Raw genomic sequence first — 27,940 nt, 5'->3', positions numbered from 1 at the left:
GATTGTGAATTCTACTGAACCAGACTAAAGGCTCAGAAACCCTTTGCAGGTGTTTTGGATTAATTAGCTGAGAGTGACACTTTGAGCCTACAGTACTGAACCTTTTCACAATATTCTAATTTTCTGACATTTTGAATTTGGGGTTTTCATAAGCTGTAAGCCATAAATAATCATCAAAATTATAACAAATAAAGGCTTGAAATGTCTCACTTTGCATGTAATGAGTCTATATAATATATTAGTTTCACATTTTAAGTTGAATTACTGAAATAAATGAACTTTTGCACGATATACTAATTTTTCGAGTTTCACCTTTATCTATCTATCTATCTATCTATCTATCTATCTATCTATCGCTACAGTAACTGGTCAAAATCTGTAGGAAAGCTGGTGTGAATCATAGACTGTAAAAAATAGGTGTGAATGTGAATTCAGTAAGATGACACTAGATGCCGCTCTGTGCTTGTAGATTAAGCAACAGACAAGCGAAGAAGTCTTGGGGTTCCTGCTGTTTCATGCGTTTCTGGGATACTGGCGGACTGACTGTGCTGTAAATGTCATGGCGACCAACAGCGAGCAACTTTCTCGTGGTTTCGTAACTGAAACCTATCAAGAAGTCAACAACACAGGTGAGTATTAGTGGGTGAAATATTTCTCAAAAATAATGTCTGCTTTAAGAATATGACGGAAATGGCTGAGCTACAGACGCGCGTGGTTTGTTTGTTGTAAAGCTTGTTGCGAGTGTGATGCTAAGCTAATACAAGCTAACGAGCCTTTGTCCGCGTGTTCCGCGAAACGCTCAACCAACAGCATTTTTCGACGCGTAACTACTTTCTGCGCACACGTAATGTAATAGTATCCAACCAAACAGATTAATTATACAGTACCTGTAAATGAGCAGCCTACGCAGTTTGCAGAACACGCATGTTGGGTTACCCTTTGTAGGATGCGCGTGCCGAGTTAGCCGCGCGGTTGACGAGTCTCCATTCTGTGTCTCTTCTGAATGAAACGACGCGAAAACTATCACGTAAGAAATATTATAGGTGTATACATTTAACAGTGAGCATGTTTATCTTGTGTCCATATTAAAACGTACTCACAACTGTGTCTTTTAATCATGAGGTGAATAATATCAAAACAACCAATCGTCATGTCTCGTGCACCGTACTAGTCGGCGTGCTTATCTGCGTCTCTTTTAATAGCACTATTTTAATGTAGTAAAATTTACTATTTTAATAATTACTGAGTAACTGCTTGTAAAAACACCACCGACTGGGTATCTATATTATGGGAATACCCAACTATTCTCTATTCTAAATTGCTGCTAGTTACTACTGTCGGTTGTATGTTTACATCCCGGTAACAAAACATATATGTATGTATATATATAATATTTAAATTTCTCATTGTTTCCAAGATTGTTGTCTTAATTGGAATATTTCGCTATTGCAGTGTCTTAAGATCCAGATCTGTATACCGTACTTATATACTGTATACTGCTACTAATGCCTTTATTGTCGCTATTCTAGAATAGTAAGAATATTGTATGTCCTGCATCGATTCGGTTTTCCATGTATTAGAACCTATTTATATATCTTTATCTTATATAGTTAAATGTTCATAAAACTGTCATCTCTTCATGAGGTGAATAATATCAAAACAATATATGTAAATATAATCAATATATATAAATGACTAATTCATTCAATCTCTTCACTAAGATAGTAATTCTCAAACCAATGGGACCAGATTGTTTATACCCGTTGCAGAATATGCCATTCCTGGATGACACAAGTTTTTAAATGCTACGAGAAGATCCACCAACATGTTCTTTCTGTCAAAACTCTTTATCATTGGAGCATGTTTTATTAGATTGTGCTGGTTTTATTCTTGTGAGAAAGCTTTTTTTTTTTTTTTTTTTTTTTACTCAGTTAAGTATTTTGAAGAAATTTTTAACTAAGTTAAACCATATATAGTCCCCCTGGTTTCACAGACAAGGCTTAAGCATGGACCCAAACTAAAATGCATGTTTGAGCTGTTGTAACTGAAAGCAACTTAAAATGTCAGTGCCATTGTTTTGTCTCAAGATGCACAGCACACCAGTAATGTTTTTTTCTTTTAAGGCACGATTGTAAATTATCCTAAATTGATCTAATGCCTAATCCTGGCTTATCTAAGCCCTGTCTGTGAAACCAGCAGGCCTTATAGTTTTTAGCAAAAATAAATTCTATAAACCTGATAGTTTTACCATAAATTTCTAACCATGAAAATATCCACAAAACCTGGCATGGCGTTAAAAAACGAACACTAAGCTAGTCAGCATGCTAAACTCTAGCACTCATTTAATGTAGTAAAATGCAATATTTGTATATTTGCAAATCTAAAATTAAGGATAAGGCACTTTACACATTTACATGAGATCCATTTAATTTATTGTGATTTTTACAGTAGTATATTGGGGCCAAACTATGGTTATGATGGTAAGATTTTGTTATGGGTCGTAATTGAGTGTGGTAACATAGTCCACTTAAATTTGCCACAAAAGCCATAGTTTATAATACAATTAAAATTGGATACTTTCATGGGGAATATACTTCTAGCCACAAGTCAAACAGATATATTACAGATTTAAAAAAAACTTTTATTCCCCTTGTGATTTTACAGTAACTTAACTATAGGCCTAGTATTTATGTTAGTTTGGGTGAAACTGTGGTTAAATAAATTGGTGGTACCATGGTAAATTTGTGTAATGCTTGGAGGTAATTTATTTGAAAGTCAATGCTAGTGATAAGTTGACCTTCAGTTGAGAGATGCATTTAATTCACTATTATCATAGTTACTATCGTAGTCGCATCCATTATGCTGTTTCAGTACCCTCCTGCAACATCATAAATTATATAAAGAATTAGACCTGATTCACTGCATGGTTCAAAAGCCGTCTTTTTTAAAATTGTGATTCAAAAAGTGATTTGCCAGGCTTATGTTATTATGCAACAGACCTGCTTATTGAGTGCAAAGAAGCTCTATGTATTCAGCCTAGTGGGTCCAATAAATACTTTCAGTCTTTATATTAGTCATGTATGTTTTTGTTTTTTTTAAGGTTTTTGGCTCAGCCATTCAAATTTGTACTGGTACTTCCAATATTTTCTCTGGATGCATTTAAAAAAATCAGTATATTTATGACGCTATAACTTTATTAACACTTATAAGTGTTAACACTTATAAATAATGGCACATGGTGAGGGTTAGGGTTTTTCAAACTGATGCCTCCCAAGACTATAAGAAATAATTTTTGCTGTGGTGACAATCTCATCACACTCCTTTGGTGACATAAGCAAAATTAACAACAATGTATCACAGTAAACAAATAGTTTGCATAAAACATGTTTATGATCAGTCATGTTTTTTCTTGAGCCATGCATTTGTTTTTTTTTGTTTTTTTGTTTGAATTTATATATTTGTTAAAGTTGTGCAGGCTTCTCAGCTGCATCAAATCCCTGTTACCTTAATAAAGCAATATTTAATGACAATGCATGTTTATAGCTTACATTAGGCTGAACAGTAAGCTATGAGTAAGGTTAAAGAGATAGTTCACCCAAAAATGAAAAATCTGTCATTTACTCACCCTCAAGTTGTTCTAAACCTGTATGAATTTCTTTCTTCTGCTGAACGCAAAAAATATATTTTGAAGAATATGGGTAACCAAACAGCTGATGGTAGCCATTAACTTCCATAGTATTTTTCCCCCATACCCCATAACTGTACATTCTTCAAAACATCATCTTTTGTGGTCAGCAGAAGAAAGAAATGCAAACAGGTTTGGAACACTTTAAGGATGAACTATCCCTTAAAGTTGGTTATGTATTTGTTTTCCCTTTCAGAGTGAAAACTGAGGGTCAACGCGGTTTGTCCTGATTTACGGAGCAAAGACAACAGAAATTGTTACCGAAATTGAGATTGGGAATCAGTTAAACCAGTTTTTGAAATGGAGAGTGCAGTGAACACTGGTCCTGGTATGTTATTAAGTTTTAGCCCTTTATAGAGTCGCAGTGTTAAAACGTGGAAAGTTGATCATGGCGAAATGATTGTTAGTAAAAGATTGTGAGAGCTTTCCATGTCTTCATATATTCAGACATTTTCAGTAGTACCATATGTGATTTATCTGACGAAGATAGATGGTAAAGTCTGAATTGTCATATAACTTTTAAATATAACTCTCTTAAAACTGTTAGAATATTATATAACTTATTTCATACTGTAGTTATGTTCAAATAAATATGTTTGTAAACATTGTGTCTTACCACACAGATGATGAGCCATCTGAGACTGCTGTTCCATATGAAGCCATTAATGTTAAGGATGGGAGTGAGACCCCCAAAAAGAAAAACAAGAAACATAAGAAACACAAAAGTAAGAAGAAACGTAAGAAGCGTAAGGGTGAAAAAGACAGTAGCTCTGAATCTGGAGTAGAGTCAGATGGAGATTCCCGAACAAGAACAAGGTGAGATTTTGTTTGGTTGCTTGGCAACATTGTGTGTTTTTCCCCCTTGATACTTTGTTTCTTTTATATTAAATTAAGTATTTTCTTTTGTTACAGTGTTAAAAAAGATGGCTTATCTAACCCTGAGACTGATGCTACAAAAAACTGTACAGAAGGTATATGCATATGTTCTTGTCAGTACAATGAGTAACAGACAATCTGGCAAATTATTACATATGTATGCTCAAATTTAAACCAATTTACTGTGAATTCAATGAGACTTTAAATCTGAAGAGTAAAATTACAATTATATGTCCTTGCAGACCTCAGTGATGTGGAAGCTGATGCCAAGGTTAAAAAGCAAAAACACCGTGTTGGGAAAAAGAAGAAAAAAAGAAGGCGGAAAGAGGAGGAAAAGCAAGAGAAAAAGTCCTCCTCTCGCTCAAGATCGGGGAGTAGCTCAGCGTCAGGGTCAGAATCGGAATTGGACTCCAAACAATCACAAAAAATGCAGGTGGAGCCTTTAAAATTGGACAAGAAGGCACCTATTACTGCAGCTAAAGTCTCAAGTGACAAATTTAAAGATGGCATACTCCAACTGGAAGATAAAAAGAGAGATATGACTTCTGATCACAGTGAAGAAGAAAGTTTCAAACTAGGAGGGAGAAAAAAGTCTCCTGAGCCTGCAAATGCACTAATTCCAGAGAGGGACATAACAGTGGAAGCTATTGGCGAACATGAAAGTTTTGGTAAAGCTCAAGAACTTCCTGATATCATCCCTAAGCAAGAGAATGTGCATAAAGAGCAAGTTGTGCAGAAGGACATCTTAAAGGAAGCAAATGGGAATCAGAAAGAAAAGAAAAAAAAGTCCCTCTCCAGGTCAAGGTCACGATCGCTTTCAGACACTAAAGGGAAGAAATCCAAACATAGTCGCTCCAGAACCCCAAAGAAGTCAACGGGTAAATCAGGACGTCATAATGACAGATCATCTTCAAGGGACAGGTCTGTGTCTGCCTCTGGTGGGAAGGATCGAACAAAACGAAGAAGCTCAAGGTCTCCATCAGGACGGTCCCCATCTAAAGTGACAAAGAAAGCTGGACGCAGGTCAAGGTCGCTCTCTGGAAGAAGAGGGTATCGTTCTGTTTCCAGGTCTCGCACAAAGACCAGAAGATCTAGGACCAGGTCCCCACGGCGTGGTCATCGCTCAAGATCTAGGTCAACTGGAAGAACAAGACATTCACGCTCAAGATCAAAACAATCTGTTTCTCGACGGAAGAATCGGCGCTCAAGATCACGGTCCAGATCTCTACGGAGAGGAAGACACTCAAGGTCTCGCTCTCGAAAGAGGACACCAGTTTCTCGGACGAGGCGGTCCAGGTCTAGATCTGTCAGAAAAGCAAGGCGAGCACGCTCAAGATCCGTTGTGATCCTTAAACGATCTAGATCCCAACTGAGAAGAAACAGAAGATCCAGATCAAGATCCATTCGTAAAAGATCAGGTTCAAGAAGCCCAAAACGTCGAACTAAGTCTCGGTCCCCTCAACGCTCCAGGTCCTCTGTGTCACGTTCTCCTGCAGTCCCTCAAAGGAGGTCAAAATCTAGGAGCCCTCATAGCACAAAGTCAGAATCAGTATCTCCTCAGCGACGTAAAAGATCAAAGTCACGGTCATCCTCACATAATTCAAAGTCTGAATCCCCAAAATTAAGAATGGATAAAAAGCAAAAAGGTAAACGGTCAAGGTCAGTTTCACTGCGAAACACATCAAGATCTAGATCCATTTCCAGGGAGCGACAAACATCAGATAGAAGTATGTCCCCTACTAAGAGTGCACACTCTAAATCTCCCACTAAAGAAGATGAGTCCTTAAAGGATCAGAGTTTAAAAGAAACCTCAGAGACTAGACTTCAAGTTTTGGATGCTGTGGAGGAAAAATTAGAAGTAAAAGGGACGATAGGTGGATGGAAACCAGTGACTACTGAATGTACATCTGTGCAAAAGCCATCAAATGAAGACGTAACATCATCAGAATGTGACACACAATGTAAAATAATAGTGGAGCCCGAAAATCCCTCTGAATGTGAAGGAAGACCAAACCGATCTAGATCATTGTCCTCAGAGCCGGTTCCTCAACATGGCACTGCAGGATCAGATGAAGATGATCGATCAGAGAGCTCACGATCACCTTCACCAATTACAGTGAAAGAATCTAAGTCCTCCAACAGAACGTCACCTGTTCAAAGAAAGCGCTCTAGATCAGCTTCTTCCACCAAGAAGAGGCGGTCCAAGTCAAAATCTGTCAGCAGCAAGAGGAGGTCAAGGTCTCCTGCAAGAAAACACAAGTCCAGGTCTCCCTCACATAGTCGTAAAAAAAGGACAAAGTCTCGGTCACCTGTTCGGAAAAGGAGATCACGATCAAGATCAGCCAATCGAAGGGCAAAATCAAGGTCTAAATCTCACACAAGGACAAAGCGCTCGAAATCAAAATCCCCCAAGCGGAAACGGTCAAAATCTAGATCACCAGCTCGAAAAAGGAGGTCCAAGTCACGTTCTCCTGCTAGAAAGAGAAGATCTCGTTCACGGTCAAGGGCCCGTCAGTCACGATCCAGAAGGTCACGATCTGTGTCACGCCGGAGGAGACCAGCATTTAGAGGGCGATCTTTTGACAGACGAGATCGATGGAAACGTGAACCAAGCCATTCCCCAATTTTGATTCTCCGTAAGAGGAGGTCCAACTCAAGATCTCGGCGCAGTTCTAGCAAGACGCCACCGCGTCTCACTGACCTAGGTAAATATGCTTTTTGCTTGGCTCCCCCTTCTTGTTAGCATGAATGAAATATATTAACTTCAAATTAATAGCAAGAAATGTCTGTCTACATCACAATAACTTGAATTACCTCTCCCTTCAGATAAAGATCAACTGTTGGAGATTGCGAAGGCTAATGCCGCTGCAATGTGTGCTAAAGCTGGAATGCCCATACCTGAAAGTCTCAAGCCGAAGGCAATTCTACAGTTACCCCTGCCAACCCCAGCTCCAACCCCCTTGTCTTTGCCTCTGCCACTGCCCATGCCCAATTTACCTATGAATCTGCCCATGGGTATACCAGGTATGCCTGCAATGCCAAACATGACGATGAACGCTGCCGTGGCAAGTATGACTGCGGCAACCATGACCGCTGCTCTGTCAAACATGGGTGCCCTGGCCTCTATGCCCCCGATGCCTCCCCTTCCTACCATTACCAACAAGCCCCCTCCAGCACCCACACCTAATCTGGCAAGTATCGAGGAGGTGAAGAGGAAAGTGGCTCAACAAGCAAACAGCATTAGCATCAAGGAGTTCACAGAGGTGAGAATTGTTTTTGTTACTCAGTGAATCAGATTATGTATGCATGTATATTGGGGTCAGTAAGATTTCATTTGTATTTTTTAATTACCGGTAAATTAATATTTTTTTTCAGCATGAGTCCATTTAATTACTGTGACCGGGTGGGTGAAGTAGTTCGTTTCACTTAGTTCACGACACTAAGAGAAGACTGCCTTTTAAATTCGTTCACTGATCTTTTGATATATATATATAATAGTCTACATATTAGTCAATAGATTTAAAAGACCTTTGGATTAGAACTTTTTTTTTGTTAATTATTTTTTTTTTAGCTTAATATTCTTTTAACATATACCTTATTAAAGGGATAGTTCACCCAAAAATGAAAATTCTGTCAGTAATTACTCACTCTCATGTTGTTCCAAACCCGTAAGACCTTCGTTCATCTTCGGAACACAAATTAAGATATTTTTGATTAAATCTGAGAGTTGTCTCACTCCTCCATAGGCTTCTAAGGGACTGAAACTTGCTGGCCCAGAAAATGTATTAAAGACATCGTTAATATAGTCCAAGTGACTCCAGTGGCTCAATCTTAAGTTTATAAAGCGACGAGAATACTTTTTGTGCGCAAAAACAACGACTTTATTCCACTTTTCATTTCCTCCTCTTTGGGCCTCGGGTCTTTTCACGTAGTGTTTAAGCGTAGCGCGTCTGTGTTGCACGTCACCACGTAGGCTCACTATTGGCCGACGCTGGTCATGTGTGATACGTGGTGACGTGCAACACAGACGCGCTACGCTTAAACACTACGTGAAAAGACCCGAGGCCCAGAGAGAAGGAAATGAAAAGTGGAATAAAGTCGTTGTTTTTGTTTGTTTTTGCGCACAAAAAGTATTCTCGTCGCTTTATAAACTTAAGATCGAGCCACTGGAGTCACTTGGACTATATTAACGATGTCTTTAATACATTTTCTGGGCCAGCAAGTTTCAGTCCCTTAGAAGCCTATGGAGGAGTTAGACAACTCTCAGATTTAATCAAAAATATCTTAATTTGTGTTCCGAAGATGAACGAATGTCTTACGGGGTTTGGAACAACATGAGAGTGAGTAATTACTGACATAATTTTCATTTTTGGGTGAACTATCCCTTTAATAATAACAAATTATTCGAACTTCATTTGAATGCTGTCAGCCTGTCACGGGCACAAGGTAGCCTATCTATACATTAGTAAATTAAAATGCTAATTTATCATCACATACTGGTAGGTTTTTGGCATGATCGGGCATTTACAAACTTAACTTTAAGTAACATACTATACAGAACATTAATTGGGTAAAGAGATACATGAAATGAAGGGGAAAATAAAGCAAATACATAAGAATGAATTACAAATATAACCAATAATAATAAAAATAATAATTTACAAATATGAAATAAAAAAAATTCAAAAATCTGTGGGGTGGGATAGATAATGTTTTCTTGTAGGCTTTTATATATATATATATATATATATATAGAGAGAGAGAGAGAGAGAGAGAGAGAGAGAGAGCATATTTAATTGATAGAAATTGCATTGTTAAAAAATTTCAAATAAATGTTTTTCTTTTGAACTTTCAATTCAGCAAAGAATCCTGAAAAAAAAAAAATGTGATGAATTATATTTTAAAATAATAATTTTTATTTGTAATAATATTTTGCAATATTACTGTTTTTACTAGATTTTCGATCAAATAAATGCAGCCATGGTGAGCATAAAAGCCCGTGCAATGATTATGGATGATGGCCCGGGATGATTATCGCGCACGCTTTTGACTAAACAATGCTGTTTTATCTTTTGACCAAACAAAGGGTGCCAATGCAAGTATGCACAATGACGTGCAAAGGCGTAAAAGCGTAATTTTTTTTAAAAAACACCTCGGGTTAGTTTTTTGGTTTGCCACACAGCGTTAATAACTGGCCGACCAATGAGATTAGCGCTTTTGTTCACGTGCCTGGAGCTGCTGAAATTATAGTATATTGCCAGTGAAAATAGCTTGTGTATGAAGACAGACGCGCCGATAAACTTCTCTAAAAATGTTGGCGAAAAGCACGCGCGATAATCATCCCGGTGTGAACGGGCCTTAAGTCTTCTATTAAAACATTTTTTAAAAATCGTACTGACCCCAGATTTTTAATGTTATTGTATTAGTGCAAACAAATCAATTAATCAACTCTTAACAAAAACATTTGCATATATTGTATTAATTTATATATATAAATATAAATTAATCAATTTGACAGCACTATATGATATATAACCATGTACTCATTTTTTGCAAATCATCTTTTTTAGAAATGTAAACAGATTGCAGAGAGCAAGGAGGAGATGCGTATTGCACGACCACATGTTTCAGATGATGAAGATGATGAGACACGGGTAAATGTTCTGTCATTTTGAACTGATTTGATTTAAACATTTTCTATCTTGGTTGCTTGTATTTACCTCTTGTTTGTGTTTTATTTGAACTATTTTGCAGTAACCCGCTGTCCTTCTACTTCATCTTGTATACAATCCTGATGATAGACACCTGTGGCCCGTATTAGGGATGAAGGATGAACTCTGCCATAGGCTTGTTTCTGTCATGTAAATGAAACTGCGTTTATTCGCAGGAGTTTGAGCATTTGGACACTTGAAGCTACATTCATTTCAGTGGTTTATTTCGACCGTTATCTTTAAATTGTCAGTTGTTGGAACAACTGCAAGCTACAGGAACCTTTTTTTACCATAGACTACCAGATTAGGCCATTCAATATGTCTACCTGCCCAGACTGACAGTGAAACATTTCGCTTTCAGACTTTTTACCTTCACTACATATGGTGCCTCTTGATACCATAAAGAAGGACCTCTGGTAGATTAAACTCAGATTTATAGGTGTACCTGTGAGTAAGTGAGGGGGGGAGAAAAAAGGAGAAAGAGAAGAGAAAAAACCCCTGATTTTTGGGGTGCAGCTTAGATCACAGACCAGGTGTGTTCAGGTCTGTTGGTCCACGCTTAACATGTTAAGAGACGTGATCATTTTATGAGTATTTTTTCCCTGTGTTTTAAAATTCATTGTTAATCACTTGTTTAAATACATTAATGGTAAAGATAATTTGTTTTTGTTCCTTAACACTTTTGTGAACTTTTAAAGCAAATTAAATGTTGAGGTTCAGAGCTGTGGCTGTACTTGAGTGCTATATTAATGGATGATATTTGCATTGTAAGGGTTCTGACCACAAACTTTCTTTTAGTTTCATCGGTTAAACCTTGCTGTGCTGATTTCTGGTGACTGATTGTGGTCTGGCTTTATCTAAAAGAATTATCACAGAGAATGACACTCATTAATGAGATTGAGTTTTTTTCTCATTTTTATTCTATATCATACAGTGCATCCTTGTAAACAACAGTTCATGATGCAGTTGTGTGGTATACAATGCTGTTTTATCTTTGTGATTGAAATATTTGACCCAGCAGAAGCTGCAGGGTGGGATGCTGAATTTTCAGTAGTGAGAACATCACCCATCACCATTCTAGATGGGGGTGATGAAAATGCATATGATTTAAATAAGATTATTGTTTAGACACATGTACTTTAAGATGTACTGTATACTGTGTAGGTGTGTTTTGTCAGTGTTTTCTTTTTTTTAACACCTCCTCTACACTGTTTTTTGCTATAGTGGAGATCACTTTCCCAATTTATCTAAGAAGAAATGTGATGGCACTGCTCCTACTAATACACACAGGAAATGTTTAACTCTTAAGGTAGACACAAAAAGGTTAACATTGTTCAACATAAAGGGATGAGCCACACATGTTAGCTTTAGATTTGGCACTGTATTGTCCACAGAAACACAAACTTCTGTCCAGAGCTTCTGCCACCTTGGATAGATGATATAGCGATTATGAATTAAGTTTAAAATTCATTAATATTAGCTAACAGATTTCAATCTGGAAATGTGGAAAAATTGTTTCATTTTGCCATTGTTTACTCAAAGGGATAATTAACCCCCAAAAATAAAATCTGTCATTCACTCACCCTCATGTCTTTAAAAATGTCTATGACTTCTGCAAAATATTTTGAAGATTTGGAATGACATGAGGGTGAGTAAATGAGGACATAATTTAACTATTAAATTTGTTATGAAATGAGTATGGCCATGTTGAAGTCTCCTTGAGGTTAGTCTGGAAAAGTTCTGCATCTAGGTACAAGCCCACATTCCTTACAACATCCTCAGTTTTGACAAAACTTTTTTTTTATATACATGTTTTTCATCACATTGTGAAACATAATGACTTTGTATATAATGCAACATCAAATATTAAAGGAAACAATCTAATTGACTTTGAAAATGTGTTAATTTTATTCACATTTCATATGTGACCCTTCATCATAATAACAATAAAGTAAGAATTGTCTTTATGGCAGAAATCATAGGAATAGTGTTCAGTTTTCACTATAATTATTTTCAGTGACTTGGTGCATGATAGACTTTTTTACAATGTAAAAATATTATTACTAAACTAATCAGTATTAAAGTAATCATTTAGATTAGTAATATTGAAGGCAAGTTGAGGCCTCTAACCCCTCATTTTGGGAAAATAGTCACTTGTTAAATCTTTGGGAAAATAATTTAAATGGCTATATATCTTGCCATTTTGTTATGTATTTGGTTTAATCTGGGTTTGTTGTGACATATGCAGTGTCAAAAAAGGCCTGGTTTCACAGACAGGGCATAGATTAAGCCAGGATTAGTTCAATTAGGGCATTTAAGTATCTTTTATAAATGTGCCTTAGAAAAAAACATCAGTGTGCGTCTTGAGACAAAACAATGGGACTGACATTTTAAAATATGTCAGTGCAAGTTGCTTTCAGTTAAAACATGCATTTTAGTCTGGGACTAGGCTTAAGCATTGTCTGTGGAACAATAGAGTATAATTTAAATGCACATGTTTAAAGTTTACAAACATGTTGTCATTTTGTTGTGTAAAGAAAAAAAAAGTATTTGCCACATGGGACAAAATGTGAAATGTGAACGAAGTAGAAAATGTAAAACGTCCATGTGGCATATTGCATCAACAGCACTCTATATATAAAACAAGGCATTACAATATTGTCAATGCTTTCATATGTATTTTGGCCAGAAAATGTCATTTGGATTTAATTAAATAATATTAGATGATGATATCAACATGACACGTCATTTAACAGTTTGTTCTCTTTATAATGTTAAAGAGTAGCAGTGATATACGGCTCTGCCAGAGATGAACTAATACAAGGGCAGCGTTAAATGTAGAGTCTGACTTTAATGGCAAGTCGTTTATTTTGATATTTTGCAATCTGCAGAAATACATTAAATGGGCAAACAATAGGTTAGTAAAAAATTTACCGCTCAGTGCTTAAACCATACAACATATTTCTGAACTGTAATTTTCAGGGATGTCTTATACCGCCCCCTGCTGGAATCATTAAATATGAAAAAGGAAACGGGAAGTTGTCGAGTAGGTATGTCGACGAAGCTGCCTGTTTTCCGCAAATGATGGTTAAATCGAGGTTGCTTATAACTTCCATCTTAAAAGATAAAAAGATCAACTGAACACGTCAATGCCGATTGAAAAATCGGTCCCCAAAGCATGCGTGAGTCGTTTAAGGGTGATGACATTGTCATACAGTAGACAGATAGCTTAGCTTGCCTCGCAAGCCATATGATTTACATACACAAAAAAGTAGGAATTAAAACTATTTAGCGACCTAGACAGTAGTTTCCTATCCGTTTCATATTTACATTATGCAGCAGTCAAATAATGAGGACAGTGAGGCCACCGTGGACGTGCATTTTACCAACCTGACTGATTCACTTGTGGCCTGGAAAGTTCCTGTGGATGTTTTTGTCATTGAAAGACCTTTAAGAGTAAGTAATATTGAATTCATACTCCTGTATCCCTCTCTGGAATCGTATGTAGACCGGGCATGCATATATAACCGAAATAAGTAGACCAAAGTTGCATTTATGGATGGACTGAGTATGTTCATATATTCTTGGACTTTTAAAATGCCATTGCATTGAACATCAAAATATCAAACCAAGTGGCATTTTCAAGTAAGATAGCACCAGCACGATTTTCAAACAAAACATTTTACACAAAAAAAGTGATTTGAGATTACAAAGCAATAGATAAACTATATTTGGACACCTTTTCAAACATAGCAGACATGCCCATTTTTATTGTGACTAAAAAAAAAACTTCAAATTTTCTGTAGTTCAAGGCATCAGACGTTTTCTTGGTTTGACATTTGTGTTATCAAATGCAAAAGTTAATGGTCCATATTGACATGATAGCACCATGGAGTTATAGTTGCTGGCTGCACATTTATGCTGTGAATGTGTCATGCTCTATTGAATTGAGCTCTGGTGATTGTGAACTAATCACCATAATCTTATTTAATGAGCCATAAGCTGATATAATCTTTCGCCTAATGATATAATGCAAGCATCATTTGATGATTAAGCAGGCGAGATATGGTTGTATAAGTTGTTGTGTAACTGGTAAGATTTAAATTTTCTGTTGAATGCCTGTAACTTGAAAAAGACTGGCTTTTTTTTGTTGGTATAAAGTGTTACAACGGCTAGTTAACCTTTTGACTAATGGAGTTTTTGGAATATTTATAGAGATTTGGACATCAGTGGTGTGACTTTAATTTCCCTGACATCTTCTTTGTTCCTCATTGTAAAAAGGAAAATAGGAACTTGGGGAAATAACATTCTCATTGTAAAAGTTTTTGAGTCAATCCAGAATTTTTGTGTGGATTGGTTCCATATGGTTTATCAAAATGAAACATTTCAACCATTTATCAGTACACTCTGTGTTTTAAAGGTGTCTTATACTTCCACCATAATTTGTTTAATGGCAGCTTATGATGTATTGAAGTAGTAGCCAGTGCTTTCAAGAAATGGAGATTTATTATATTCCTCTGCGTCCTTTGAGTTTAGGTCTGAAATATTGGAGTAATTTACAAGTCAAGTAGCCTAGCTGAGTGAATAAACAAAAACAATAAATAACAACTCATAATGGACTCATTTGTTTGCTTTTTTTCCCTACAAGATTATTATGACATTGGAGTGGTGAATAGGTGTGTTTGTTATGGCTGAAGAAATTTTCCACTTGACGTCACTTTTGTTGAGCTGTTACACAAATCCTAGTCATCAGACAGCCTTAAGTCAAGTCGTAGACATTGTTATTATAATGTACTAGAGAAATGATTGTTTCAACTACCCTTTTTTATACAGTCTAGTTTAGAGATTCATTTACCACAGTGACGCACTACAGAGTTTTTGTCAGTTTGTCATGCCTGGTGATAAATTAGCATTTGTTAATAAGACTTTGGGGTGTAATACACAATAATGCAAGCATTGATATCCAAAGACTAGAAGTTGTCTATAGCACAAGTAGGTTATATTTGAGTCCAGGCAACATGTTTCTGGTGTGTGCAATTTTCCAAATAGGGTGGAAACCTTGAGTTGAATGGAAAAGGGATGAGAGCATACTAGAGATAGAAAACAGTCTGCTGTTGAGAATGGATAAAATGGAAAATCTGTTCCATTGTGTTTTGCAATACGGAAACAGGAAGCAACATGTATTACAATGCTGATGGTTCCGGTTCTAAAATATGATTGAAGGAGCAGGACATGTAACCACCATAGACATTAGCAATGGACACCTTTTGTTTCTTTCAGTCATAATGAAATCATTCCGATTGATGAATCTGAACGAAGTTTACATGAACGCTAAATAAAATGATCGGGTTGATGTGCACGTCTAGGTCTGTCACAAGTTTCAAATCGAATTTGATCTTTTGACACACTGCAGGAATATACAGTGTTTCCTGTTGTTGGCGCATACTAGCCATCCTCCTTTTCTTTGTTTTAAAAAGCAGTCTTAGCCTAATATTATCTATTTCAGGTCCTAATTAGGAGACAACGAGCACATGAAGCTTTGCGCCATGCTGCTTATATATTTCAAGCAGTAAAAACACCCCTTCCCGCGCCCAAAACAAGGCGTCTGCAGATGAGAGTCTGAAGGAAGGACTCCTGCCCCCCAGAACGCGATCGCGGACAGACCGACGGAGGGCCCCGCTTCCGCTACCTTCCGCTGGTCCCTGCCCCATGCTTGGGACGGCCCTGCTGATAAGACAATGTTGTCCTGCATGAGTGGAGGGACAATTTTAGAATGACATGACATTTATAAAACTTTATACCATGGTCTGTCTGAATACTCGATTCTGATTGGCTGGAAGGAATTAAACCGGTTAATGCACAGGTCATTCCACTCTGTTTAATTCCTAGTCAGTTTAAAGGGGTGGTATAATGCCCTTTTCACAAGATGTAAACTAAGTCTCTGATGTCCCCAGAGTGTGTATGTGAAGTTTTAGTTCAAAATACCCCACAGATATTTTTATATAGCATGTTAAAATTGTCTTTTTTTGAGGATGAGCAAAAACACACTGTTCTGTGTCTGTTCCTTTAAATGCAAATGAGCTGCTGCTGGGCGGAGCTTCAACAGCTTGTGTGTGTGTGTGTGTGTGTGTGTGTGTGTGTGTGCGTGTGTGTGCGTGTGTGTGCGTGTGTGTGCGTGTGTGTGCGTGTGTGTGTGTGTGTGTGTGTGTGTGTGTGTGTGTGTGTGTGTGTGTGTGTGTGTGTGTGTGCAGCTCCGATTACCTCACACAGACATGCACTGAAAATTTCAAACACGTTTAGCCATTTATGTTCAAACCAAATTCAGAAAGATGGAGAGACTCAAGAAGTGACAACATGTAGAAGCAACAGGACATTTCTGAATGGTTAGTTGATGAATTTATGTAGCTTATGTGTAGTTATCTTCTAGTCATTGATTAGCATATTCTGTCTTGATAATCTATAAATCGTGTTCCGGGGGCTGGGTTTATGTAAATTTTAGGGTGGGTGATGTCACTAACCCGGGAGGAATATTGTGTAGTTACTACTGATGAGTAGAACTAATGAGTTACTACCTCTAGGTAGTCCATACAGGTGGTTCGTGGACAAACGGCCATACCAATAAGCTGCCATTGGACGCATAATGGGCCCGAGGGATCGCAGGGTGAATATGGATGACAATTGCATATTAAATAGTGGGCATTTGTCACTTCGTGATAACCCCAGCACTAACCAATTGCCCCCGGAGTAGGTGGTATACAGACACCTTTAGGGGGCGATCCTGAGCTAATGGTCCCATAAAGCCCCCATAAACCCCCCTCCCCCACCGACCCCTAAGCCACTCCCCCATCCCACAAACCCACTATTTGTCCAATAAACCACTATAGTGGGCAAATGTTCCGTTGACCCCCCCCAAACCCCCCCCCCCCCCCGACACTCCGCTTCATGTGGTTCCTTCCTTGCCTCAACGTTCTGCATTAAAATGGTTTAATGCACAGCTAGCCGAGGATTACCCCATATACATATTAAACAACAACAGCTTGTTCAGTCCATCATACGTCATTACCTTATAGTTCTACGTCATTGCACATGCGCAGAACTCTCCAGTTTCAGTTTTCAATCCGATCAAGTGTTTACATGGCCTATCGAACGAATCAGAAAAGGTTTTAAACCACCCCTTACAATCCGAATGAAATTTAAATAGAATTCGGCCAATTAATTCCGATTGATGTGGTTACATCATGTGACTTTCTTATTTTGACTGTGCTACTCGTCCGATTACAGATGGATTATTAGGGTAATGTAAACGCACTGAGAAGGACACAGCCTCCCAAAAATTCAGTTAGTGATCAATCAGTATGACTTTTTCAATGGCAGAAACATTTTGGTCTTCTTGAGTTTTTAAAAAAATGTGTTTAGCCTGCATCGTTGATCCACATTGGCTGAAGTGAGAGACGCTTATATCTTCTAAACGCGAATTTTGTCATTGTTTTGGAGCACACTAGTTTATAAATAAACTTAAGGCTAACATATTCATATTAAAAGCCAAAATAGCTTCAATTTTGATTTCATGGGGAATTTAAGAGAAGTAGATAGATTTTTGTAGAACGGTCCATTTAAATGTGGTAAGCCTAAAGCCACACAAACTTTAATTGGGTGCATGTTTTCATGCACAAGTTTCACTGGAATAAACAGTTTCTTTTTGCATTTTCACCAGTTCTTAGCTCGTATTTTGAGTTTGCTTCTTTCTTTTTTTTTACCTCCATAATGCAGATGATCATCATCTCCGCCCCAGCAAACAAACCTAATTTCAGAACCTATCATTGTAGTATCATCTTCCACCCTCAGTTCTTTGAACTTGCCTATTTACAGTGGAACAGTTGTAAACAAACTAGTGCAATACATGCAGTTTTGTGATCCACCTGTATGCTGTTTTCCATCTGCTTTCAACTCAAGCTAATGACCATTAACAGCGTGGGAGGTCTAAAGTCTTAAAGGGATAGTTCAAAAATTAAGTCATAAATTACTCACCCTGGTGTTGTTCTAATGCTGTATGCCCTTCTTTCTTTTAATGGACGATAAAATGAGATTTAAAAAAAAAAAAAAAAGTCCCGATCGCGCTTGCAAGTGAATAGCGACCAGCATCAATCTTTTAAAAAAAAAGTCTGATCCCATGCGACACATGTCGTATATTCCAAGTGCTCTGGTAAACGATATGAAATTGAATGTATTATTTAATTCTGACCTTAGCCTTTGGTCTGTGCTTGGATACGTGATGTACACATTCGTGAGACTATTAGTGCTGCAGTTCACTCTATCTCACCCAGAAAAAGCACACGTTGTGAGAAATCAAGATTTAATAAAACTCGACAAGAAATATAACGCCTAGAAATCCCCGAAAGAACATCCGAGTACTTTCTTCACTGAGTTCAATATCTCCGGACCGGAGTCACAGTCAGAATGACAGTTGACAGATGTGAACGCGTTGACTTCGTTACGACGAACACAACGGATATATTTACCTCTACCTTCTCTTACTCAGAGAAGAAGGATGGGAAGGTACATGGATGGTATTTCATGTCGCGTTTTTGTTCATCTTAATTGCTCTCAACAGCCAAAAATCTTTCTCCTGCCACGTTCACCATTTGCTTATAATATCAATTTTGTTTAAGTTTCCACATGTACAACCTATATTCACAATATACATGAGGATCATCTTCTGTTTTTATGTGTTGCAAACAAAGAAATTTGTGTCTATTGTTAACATGTGAAAGTGTTGTGTAGTTTAGGCCATTGTAAATTGAAACATAAATCAAAAGTCTAATTTCCAAGGCTTTATTGATCTTTGGTTTAACTAGTTAAGAAACACTTTTCTGGGATATGTTACACTGTCTAGTTTCACTGTATATTTTCTCTGCAGGCAATAAATGTGTCAAAATGTGTGGCTTTTTTGTGTGTGTGTGGTTATTCACAATCAGCTGAGTTTCTCATGATGAAAAAATCCACTTTGGTTGCTCTTTTCTGTGGAAAGTCTGAAAGGAGTTTTGACACTTGCTCTGTGCGACATGGGTCCTCGAGCTGTCATAAACTCAGCTGGGTGTCTCAGTGGAAAATATAAGCTGTTCTTTTTAAATGTGTAAAACCTATTCTGATATCAAAACCACAGCTAGGGTCTTATAAGCAAAACACCGACTCATTTAGAAACTTTCTTGGAAGTTCGAACCCACTTCCTGAATTGGTGCTTCTAAACATGAAATGTGCCATTTAAGTGGACAAATGAGTGACATCAGCCTGTAGGCTAAGTCATGCTCATAGTTTCTGAAAGCTTGAAGCTAAGTCCTGACCTTACCCTCAGGTCAGTTCCGGCTATTATTTTTAGGTAGGCTAATAATATGTGCTCTCTACATCTTGTGCCATGGCCCACTTTCCACAGAAAATAATACTTAATAATTTCCTTTGGGGGTAGACAAGAATTTAATTTGCCATTTGACTAAATAATGACCTGTTACTTGCGTAATAATTATTTTATCCACATAAAGTTATTTTTAAGTTCTTAATTTGCCAATACATAAATGGTAAATATAAGAATTGAATTTCCTTTACATTGACGGTAGATAATTTAATTTGCTTTTACTTTGATAATTATTATTATTATTATTATTATTATTAATAATAATAATAAAGTAACATCAAATTAAGGCAAATTCAGTTGTAAAATAATAATAATTATTATTATTATTATTAAATGCTTTTAAAAACTTTATTTGCAGTAGATGATATTTTTCTTGCTGTAACTTTTACGTTTGATAATCCTTTTATTTGCTGTAACTTAAACAGTAGGCTATATAAGAACCTAAAGTTGTAATTACAGTTACGGTAGATAATAATATTTGTCATAACTTTGATGGATTTAGCAAATATTTTGGATCTAGCCATTTGAAAATGAGGAATTCAACTTGTTTTATGCTTCTGACTGGAAAGAAATGTTTTTAATGTATAATGTTTTTCATAATAACACCTGTCAGATGCTTTCCACCCGTATAAAAGCATACACAAAATACAGCAACACAATGCTGGTCTGTTCACCATTTTCCACCCTGTGTTTCTAACTCTTTGTTATTTGGTTTCATGATTTTTTTTTTTTTTTTTTTTTTTTTTTGCTTTTCCATTCTGTAATAAGAGGCTTTGTTCCACTGGAATCCCAGCTTTTGACTAAAACATCTGCACACATGACTGACAGATGCCTATGTCTAGTGTAGATTGTATCTCTTATCTCTTTACCAGATTGAGAGGTGGAAAGTTTGTGTGGAAAGAATGGGAAGAATGTTCACTTCAAGGTTTTATATAATTAGTCAGTTAATAGAGATAAAAGAAATGTGCTTGTGATTATGTGCATGGACTGAAGAATAGTCAGAGTTAGTTATGTTCTGTTTTGGATGTTAAAATCCATTCGAAATCCGTCTCCGGCATCCCACAACTTTTTCCAGTGCACTTTTCCCCTCTTCTGTACTCTCTACTCTCCTCTGTAATAAAATGGCAATAATAATAAATATAAAAAATGTTTTAGAAAGTAGTTTCTTATATTCTTATGGAAGGCTGTGTTTATTTGATTTAAAAAAAAAAATATTAAAACGGCAATATTGTGAAATATTGTTACAATTTAAAATAACTGTTTTCTGTTAAATGTATTTTAAAATGTAGTTTATTCCTGTAACAGCAACGCTGAATTTGCAGCATTGTTACTCCAGTCCTCAGTGTCACATGATATTACAGAAATCATTCGAATATGCCGATTTGAAACATTTTTAATTATATGTCATATAAAAATGGTAGTGCTTCTTTATAGTTTTGCGGAAACCGTGACCACTTTTTTTCAGGATTCTTTGATGAATTGAACATCATTTATTTGAAATAGAAATCTTTTGTAAGATTACATTGTGTCATTTTTATTTGCATTTAGCATTCATTTTTCTCAATGCTGTCCACAGACCAGCAAGGTTTTTTTTTTTTTTTTTTTTTTTGAGAACTGCATTTTAAGTGTTATCAATCCTATAAATATTCCCAATTTTAATTAAAAGGCCAAATGTGTTTGCCTTAGAAAATTACAGTTCATCTCTGTGCATCAGCTGTACCGTCGTCAGTTTCAGTATTTAGTAATAGTCTCGATGTTTACACAATCGACAGGGAGAATATGGATAGTGTTTCTTAATACTTGCAAGACTCGGAGAGAATAACGTCATGCAGATCAGTGTTAAAAATAAGCCTGACAATGTGACAGCTGAATGCCACTTAAACAGATAGCAAAAGAAAAGCTGCTCTTCAATAATAACAGGACAAATCCACAGCCCCTGGAGTCAGACAGGAGAAAACGAGAGGAATTAACACCCATGGAAAATACGCTGCGGGCAGCGCTTGATAACACAGCTGCCCTTCTGCCCAGCTCAGCTGATTTAGATTTTCCATCAAGATGGGAGGGGAAGCGTAAAAGAGATATACAGTGAGATGAGCGATACAGATCATTGTTTTACCACACCGTGTGTCCTGAAATAGTGTGACTGAATTGAGCAGAGATTGGCCGAACTGAATCTGAGCCGCATGGAAAGCAGTGTCACATAGTTTCCAGGACTTGCACTCTCAGGGTGTGTGTGTGTGTGTGTGTTAGTGATGTATGTCTCGAGACCGGTCTTGGTCTCGAGACCGGTCTCGAGACCACTTTTACGTGGTCTCGGTCTTGTCACGGCCTTGACGGTCTTTGGTCTTGGTCTCGGACCTCTTGGTCTTGGTCTCGGACCTCTCGGTCTTGTCTGGTCTCGCTGTCTCAGACCGACATAGTGGTCGGGGGATTTAGAAATACAATACTACAATATCCACGACGACACAACGTTCGATAATGCAACATTATTATCCGCAACGGAACGGATTGAAGCGCGCGCCGGATTGATGACAGTGCGGTGTGTGCGCGAGCCACACGAGAAAACATTTTATCCGCGCCACTGATCGCAGCGGCAACGAGCACTTTGATCACTTGGTTTAAAAAACACATATCAGTGACATGATGGGTATTAACTTCATTCAGGAGTCATTCATTTTGGGTAACTGCACAACTACACAACTGACAGATGACTTTGAGCGCACCGCCAACGGTGTGTGTGTTGTGTGTGTAACCATAGCGACAAAACGACCAACTTTCGGATCCCGCACTTAAGCCTATAATTTCGTTTTTAAAAATGTAATTATGTATTTAAAAGTTGCAGAATGGGTTCATTTGGAGTCTGAGACTCCGAAATCGGCAGAGATAGGCAGGCATTTGCTTGGATGAATTTGTGTCTTTGATATCTCTAGAGATACAGATTACAATGAGCTCACAGTCACACACATGACATGGTCTGTCTCTGTATTGTTCTGCCTGTGTAGTTGAAGTAATACCATCTAATATGTATTGAATGTAAACTGCGGCTGAACCCTATGCTGCTGTTCTTGAATTCACAAGTTATTGCTTAGCTTCAACTAGTCTGTTTTTTTCCCCTCCGGTCTCGACTTGGTCTCGGTTTTGGTCTCGACTTGGTCTTGGTCTCGACTTGGTCTGTCTTGGTCTTGGTCTTGGTCTTGTCTTGGTCTCGATACCCTCTGGTCTTGGTAGTGTCTTGGTCTCGGTTTAGGCGGTCTTGACTACAAGTCTAGTGTGTGTGTCTATGATTAGTCAGCAGAGCCATTGGTTTCAGTACAGAATGGAAAAGGTGAGGCGGAGTCTGCAGTGGGTGGAGCCTGTTGTGCAGTTGTGAGGGACCTTTATATAAAACGAGACGGATGAGTGAGCTGCAGTCTTACCAAGCATTCCAGACGTTTGATCGGTGGTGCAGGAGCACAGGCGATTCCAGAAGATTCTCTCTCGGCAAAGTAGCGTCACGTGACCACAGTAGCCTACAAAGACGCTGGGCTTATATTTGTGTGTACATTACTCAGTTTGACCCATTTCCTTTCTGAAAATGCTCAAGGCTCTCCGCGGGACTGAGACCGTCTGAGAAGTACAGGGAAAGCAGGAGCGAAGAGGGTGATTTCGAAAGCATTTGTTTCCTGAAGCAGGCGTCATTCGTGTCCTCACGCTGGGGAAGGCAAAACGGACACGTCTCAACCCCTCCTGCCCTTTACGTTCTCTAAGCTCTCAAGTCCTCCGGAGGATCCGTCAACGGGCTTCAGTCATGCACCTGAAAACCATGAAGTGCAACCCTTTCTGCCTTATCGCTTCCTTAGAGGATCTGGATATGTTTAACAGACCCGAAGAGAGGGTAAGGCTTCATTGACATGGTGCCTTACAATATTGAAATAGCATTACACTTTAAATAAATACTAGAAAAATTACATTAAACTGCTGGAATATAGTTGTTTCAGCCATTAATCAGAATGAATGACAATAATAGAAAGAGATCCGAAAGCTGTTTGAATACCCTTATATAATCTTTTGTCTTTATTGATGATGACTACATTTGATTTGTGCTTTATGTGTGGTTTGGGGTTGACCAAATGACCTACTTGTGTATCATTTATGTATTAAGCCAATGATCAGTTGGTTGGTTATTGTAGGGGTGGTTAGATCATGGAATAAGATGCTGTTGGAACATTTAATGAGCGTTTGTATGGACAGTTTGGGGGTTTTGAATCTGACGTAAGCTCTTACGCACACATGCATACACTACACTTAAAACTTGCCCAATAGGAATAACCCAGGATTTGTGGATCATACTCTACTAAATCTCTGCATAGCTTGGAATGGTCCATCAGGATAGTACGTCTGCATGTTCACACTGTGCAGCAAGTCTCTGTTACCTTGGAAACCAATATCTTGTCGAGCACTGGCAGACATGGTCATTTTTAGGATGTGTATTAGATTAGTACTATGTGCGTCAGTAAGGTTTAATATAGAAGCGTTTACTGAATAACAATCTGGCAGTATCCCCAAAAACAAGATAAATGGATTCAGCACCATAAAGTCTTACGAGCGCAGTCTCGCCACAGGGTGGTTGGTAATCAAGTGGTTTAGGATTAAGGGTTTTTTTTTTTTATAAAGGTTGCCTGTCTGAGCCTAAATGGAGGCTTTATCAGTAATCAGATTACTCCACAGGGAATGTTTATTTATGTACTCTTCTTGCTTCAAGAGCAAAATGTTAATTTCTTACTGCTGTTTCCATGAAGATACATACCGGTAGTCAGAATGTCAGATGTATTAATTTGAGATGTTTTCCTCTCACCCACAGGCTAGTTTTGAGGATCTGTTCCGTGCCTTTGACCGAAACGTCACCTTCCAGTTCTTCAAGAGTTTCCGTCGGGTGAGGATAAACTTTACCAATGCTCTGGCCGCTGCGGAGGCAAGAGCAAAACTCCACAAAAGTGACTTCAACGGCAGGGAGGTGCGACTCTATTTTGCCCAGGTATGTCACCTAAAAGTAGCCTATAAAAATATCTGTGTGTAAAATATTTTTATTATTATTTGTATATATTAAGATTATTATATAATTGTATCATTTAATAACAATATCTTTATTATCTTTAATTTTATTATTTTATTAAAAAATGTTTTAACTTGATTCTGATTGGTCAGTTGTGGCATTCTGCAGTCAGATGTTTTGTGTCAGGGTTTATTTTACAATAACGATGAACGAACTAGAACTGTATAAACAAAACAACAACTAAATAATAACATTGTTATTATATAGTATATTATTTAATAAATATTTGTATTATTTTTCTATTTTTTATATATATATATTTATTTATATATATATATTTATTTACTTTTTTACAGTGATGACTGCTAAACTTTAATGTGTCAGGATTTATTTTGCAATAATGACTGTACATTATTCCTTAATTATTACTGTTTATTGCATCACACCTGGTTATTTGCCTGCTTTTTGTGTACTTATTATCACAAAAAAAAAATACATCTTTCTTTTTCCTAGTCTGTGCACATTGGCAGTCCACACCTGGAGCCTCCTAAACCAGATAAGCAGTTCCTCCTGTCCCCTCCTCCGTCACCTCCTGTGGGTTGGGAGCAGGCAAAGGATGCCACACCTGTCATTAACTATGACCTTCTGTGTGCCATCTCCAGACTAGGGCCAGGTACAACACATGTAACATCTCACATTCTCAATGAATCTTTTTTCTGAATGGTCCATACTTCTGAAATAGGTCAGCGATTAAATTATTAATTTAATTTGGCCTGCTTTGAGCTTCTAAGAATAAATTCTCTCTGTACGGCAGGTGAAAAGTATGAGCTCCAGCCAGGAACTCCCACCACTCCCAGCGTGGTTGTTCATGTTTGCGAGAATGATCAAGAAAGCTCAGGAAATGAGGAGGACATGGATGGTGGCAGACGTCCACGTCCAAAAATCATCCAGACCCGTCGTCCAGAATATACTGTCACGCAGTGATCCTAGGGAACCTCTCATTGTGCCATAATCTTTGCTTTACTATCACAAGACCCTCTGGGGGATCTGCAGAGGCACACAGTTGGTTCTCCTGACCACTAGAGGACGCCTTAAGACAGAACCTCAGCCCTGTGGAGAGAGACATGATGTGTATGTCCACTATCTCATAGGACAATGGGGTTCACTGCATGCGTTCGTTCGATGGTAGAGTGACTCATGTTTCTGCAGGCTGGGGGTTTTCAAGAGTGCTTTCATTGGTAACTGTGGCCATGGAGAACATCAGTCTCATATTGTGTAGTGCTTTTTGGATCTTGGGAAGCATGTTGAATCCCAGTCATTGGGTGTGTTGATATGATTACTTTGTATTTCCTTTTAGTTTAGCTTGATATTTTCAAGCTCTTATTTAATTAACACTCAAGTGCAAGATTATTGGAACTTGAACTAGAGTAAATGCTGACTATGAAGTAAATATTTTGTCATAAAATTAGTTTTCCCATTCATATGGCAATTGTAAGTCTCATTCCACCTTGTGCCTCAGCATGTTCCTAAATTACAGAATCACAATTTAGTGCTCTCGTATGACTAACATTTTTATTTGTCTAGATGTCCACAGCTTTTTTTTCTGGGGGAAGGTGAGTTAGGGTATATGAGAGTCCATTGTTTTAACGTATTTAACAAAACATACTTTTTAAAAATTCCCAAAATAGTCTTTAAGATGTGTTTTTAGGATGTGCTAAAAGGAATGGTCCTCAATTTCATGCACTTGAGTCATTTGTAGGACCATAACACTGTAATCAGTTTTGATTGAGGACTGTTACACTCTTTACCAGGATGAACATCAATTGATTTTATTACATGGAGCTTAATAATATATTTCTGATGCCTTTTACTGTTTGTAATGTCTGTATATAATGGTATATGTTGTTTTGTTTTTTTGTATTTTACTTGGTTTTGAAAATGTCACTGACTTGGAAATGGCTTGGGTGTTTGTCCTGTCATAAATAACAGCCATAACATGTCATTAAAATAAGTTTGTTTTTCTTCACAAAGTTGTTCTGGCCTTTTTATTAAGCAAAACTGTATTTTAGTCTGCAATATTGTGAGTGTTCTGTCTTTCAGCCCACATGCCTCTTGAGTTTTATGCATTTAGTCATTTTCAAAAGATGACTCAGCGTACATCCAGTATGCTGGTATGGCAATCATGACGCAAGTCGAGGACTTTTCAAGGATATGTCTCTTTCTTTTTTTTTGCCTTGAAATAGAATCTGTAAAAGTCTCGAATGCCTTCCTGCCTGCCTCAATGTATGCCATTGTTCAGCTTGCGTGTGGAGTTATTTAGCATCAAGGTCAAGCTGGCAGAGGTGATAGAAATATCTACAGTCTCCATGTGACTCATGCCCATCTCCACCAACATATCTTTTAACTAGCTTGTTAAAGTCAAAAAGATACATTGAAAAACATCACTCTGTCCTACATAACTGTTAATTAGGGATGGGGCTGATCTGTTCAGAATTTCATTGGTCAGCTAGTCTTTTTTTCAGACTCAGACTTTTCTCCCTGAAGAAGCTGATGACCTTGGCTTGTTAGATTCATTAAAGCTGTTGACATTTTAAGAGGGTTGGATCATTGAGTAAGTCTCTCCATGTTCATAATGGGGTGGAACCATGATCTCAGATACTATTCTGTCTTTCTTAGTCTATTTTTTTAAGGTACGACACAAGAGGACTAGCAGGAAAGATTCACAACACAATTTTTGGCTTCTAAAGTAAACCAAAAGTTCATTTCCACCAAAGACTATAAGGTATGTTTGTTATAATCATTTTATTTTATATTCTTTTCTTACTGAAGAAAAATATATGTTTGTATATATATATATATATATATATATGTATTTGATTATATTTTATACTGAGTACTTGTTGGCTGCATTGCCTGCACAAGGTTTAATTTTCCAATTTAAAATAAAATATATGTACTTTTTATGAATCAATTTTGCATACCGTTCACCAGTGCTTGAGTATTATTTTTATGTTATTAATTATATTTTAATATATAGCTAAATGTCATTTATTCAGCAGGCTGTACTCCAGTCTTCAGTGCACATGATCCTTCAGAAAGCATTCGATGCTGATTTGGTGCTCAATAACTTCTTATTATCAATATTGAACCAGTATGCTGTTTAACATTATTGTGGAAACCGTAATACTTTTTTTCCACAATTCTTTGAGCACAAGAAAGTTCAAAAC

The 27,940-nt window shown here is 37.4% G+C and overlaps 2 protein-coding genes across 5 annotated transcripts; both read left to right on the top strand.

The window, feature by feature from the left end:
• The first annotated feature begins 468 nt into the window (after positions 1-468).
• sona (SON DNA and RNA binding protein a) lies at positions 469-12,168 on the top strand. The gene is made up of 8 exons (XM_079881162.1): positions 469-629; positions 3,882-4,013; positions 4,309-4,501; positions 4,598-4,656; positions 4,804-7,266; positions 7,388-7,824; positions 10,132-10,215; positions 10,316-12,168. Exons 2-8 carry the CDS (start codon positions 3,986-3,988, stop codon positions 10,316-10,318), a joined length of 3,267 nt encoding a protein of 1,088 aa, XP_079737288.1. The 5' UTR covers positions 469-629; positions 3,882-3,985; the 3' UTR covers positions 10,319-12,168.
• A 1,125-nt stretch (positions 12,169-13,293) lies between these two features.
• Positions 13,294-26,758, top strand: rcan1a (regulator of calcineurin 1a). 4 transcript variants are annotated; one of them, XM_079882328.1, is made up of 5 exons: positions 13,294-13,322; positions 23,265-23,555; positions 24,522-24,695; positions 25,227-25,386; positions 25,528-26,755. In XM_079882328.1, the coding sequence occupies exons 2-5, from the start codon at positions 23,469-23,471 to the stop codon at positions 25,695-25,697; spliced, it is 591 nt and encodes a 196-aa protein (XP_079738454.1). In that variant the 5' UTR covers positions 13,294-13,322; positions 23,265-23,468; the 3' UTR covers positions 25,698-26,755. The 4 variants fall into 4 exon arrangements, with proteins under 4 accessions (XP_079738454.1, XP_079738453.1, XP_079738451.1 ...); XM_079882327.1 differs by having other exon boundaries at positions 13,300-13,728; XM_079882326.1 differs by lacking the exon at positions 13,294-13,322 and adding an exon at positions 21,625-21,939 and having other exon boundaries at positions 22,951-23,555.
• Positions 26,759-27,940: the final 1,182 nt, after the last annotated feature.

The sequence above is a fragment of the Squalius cephalus genome (genome assembly GCF_949319135.1).
Source record: "Squalius cephalus genome assembly, chromosome: 9".
Lineage (NCBI taxonomy): Eukaryota > Metazoa > Chordata > Actinopteri > Cypriniformes > Leuciscidae > Squalius > Squalius cephalus.
Note: the sequence above shows the minus strand (reverse complement) of the source record. Positions and strands in the feature narration are given on the sequence as shown.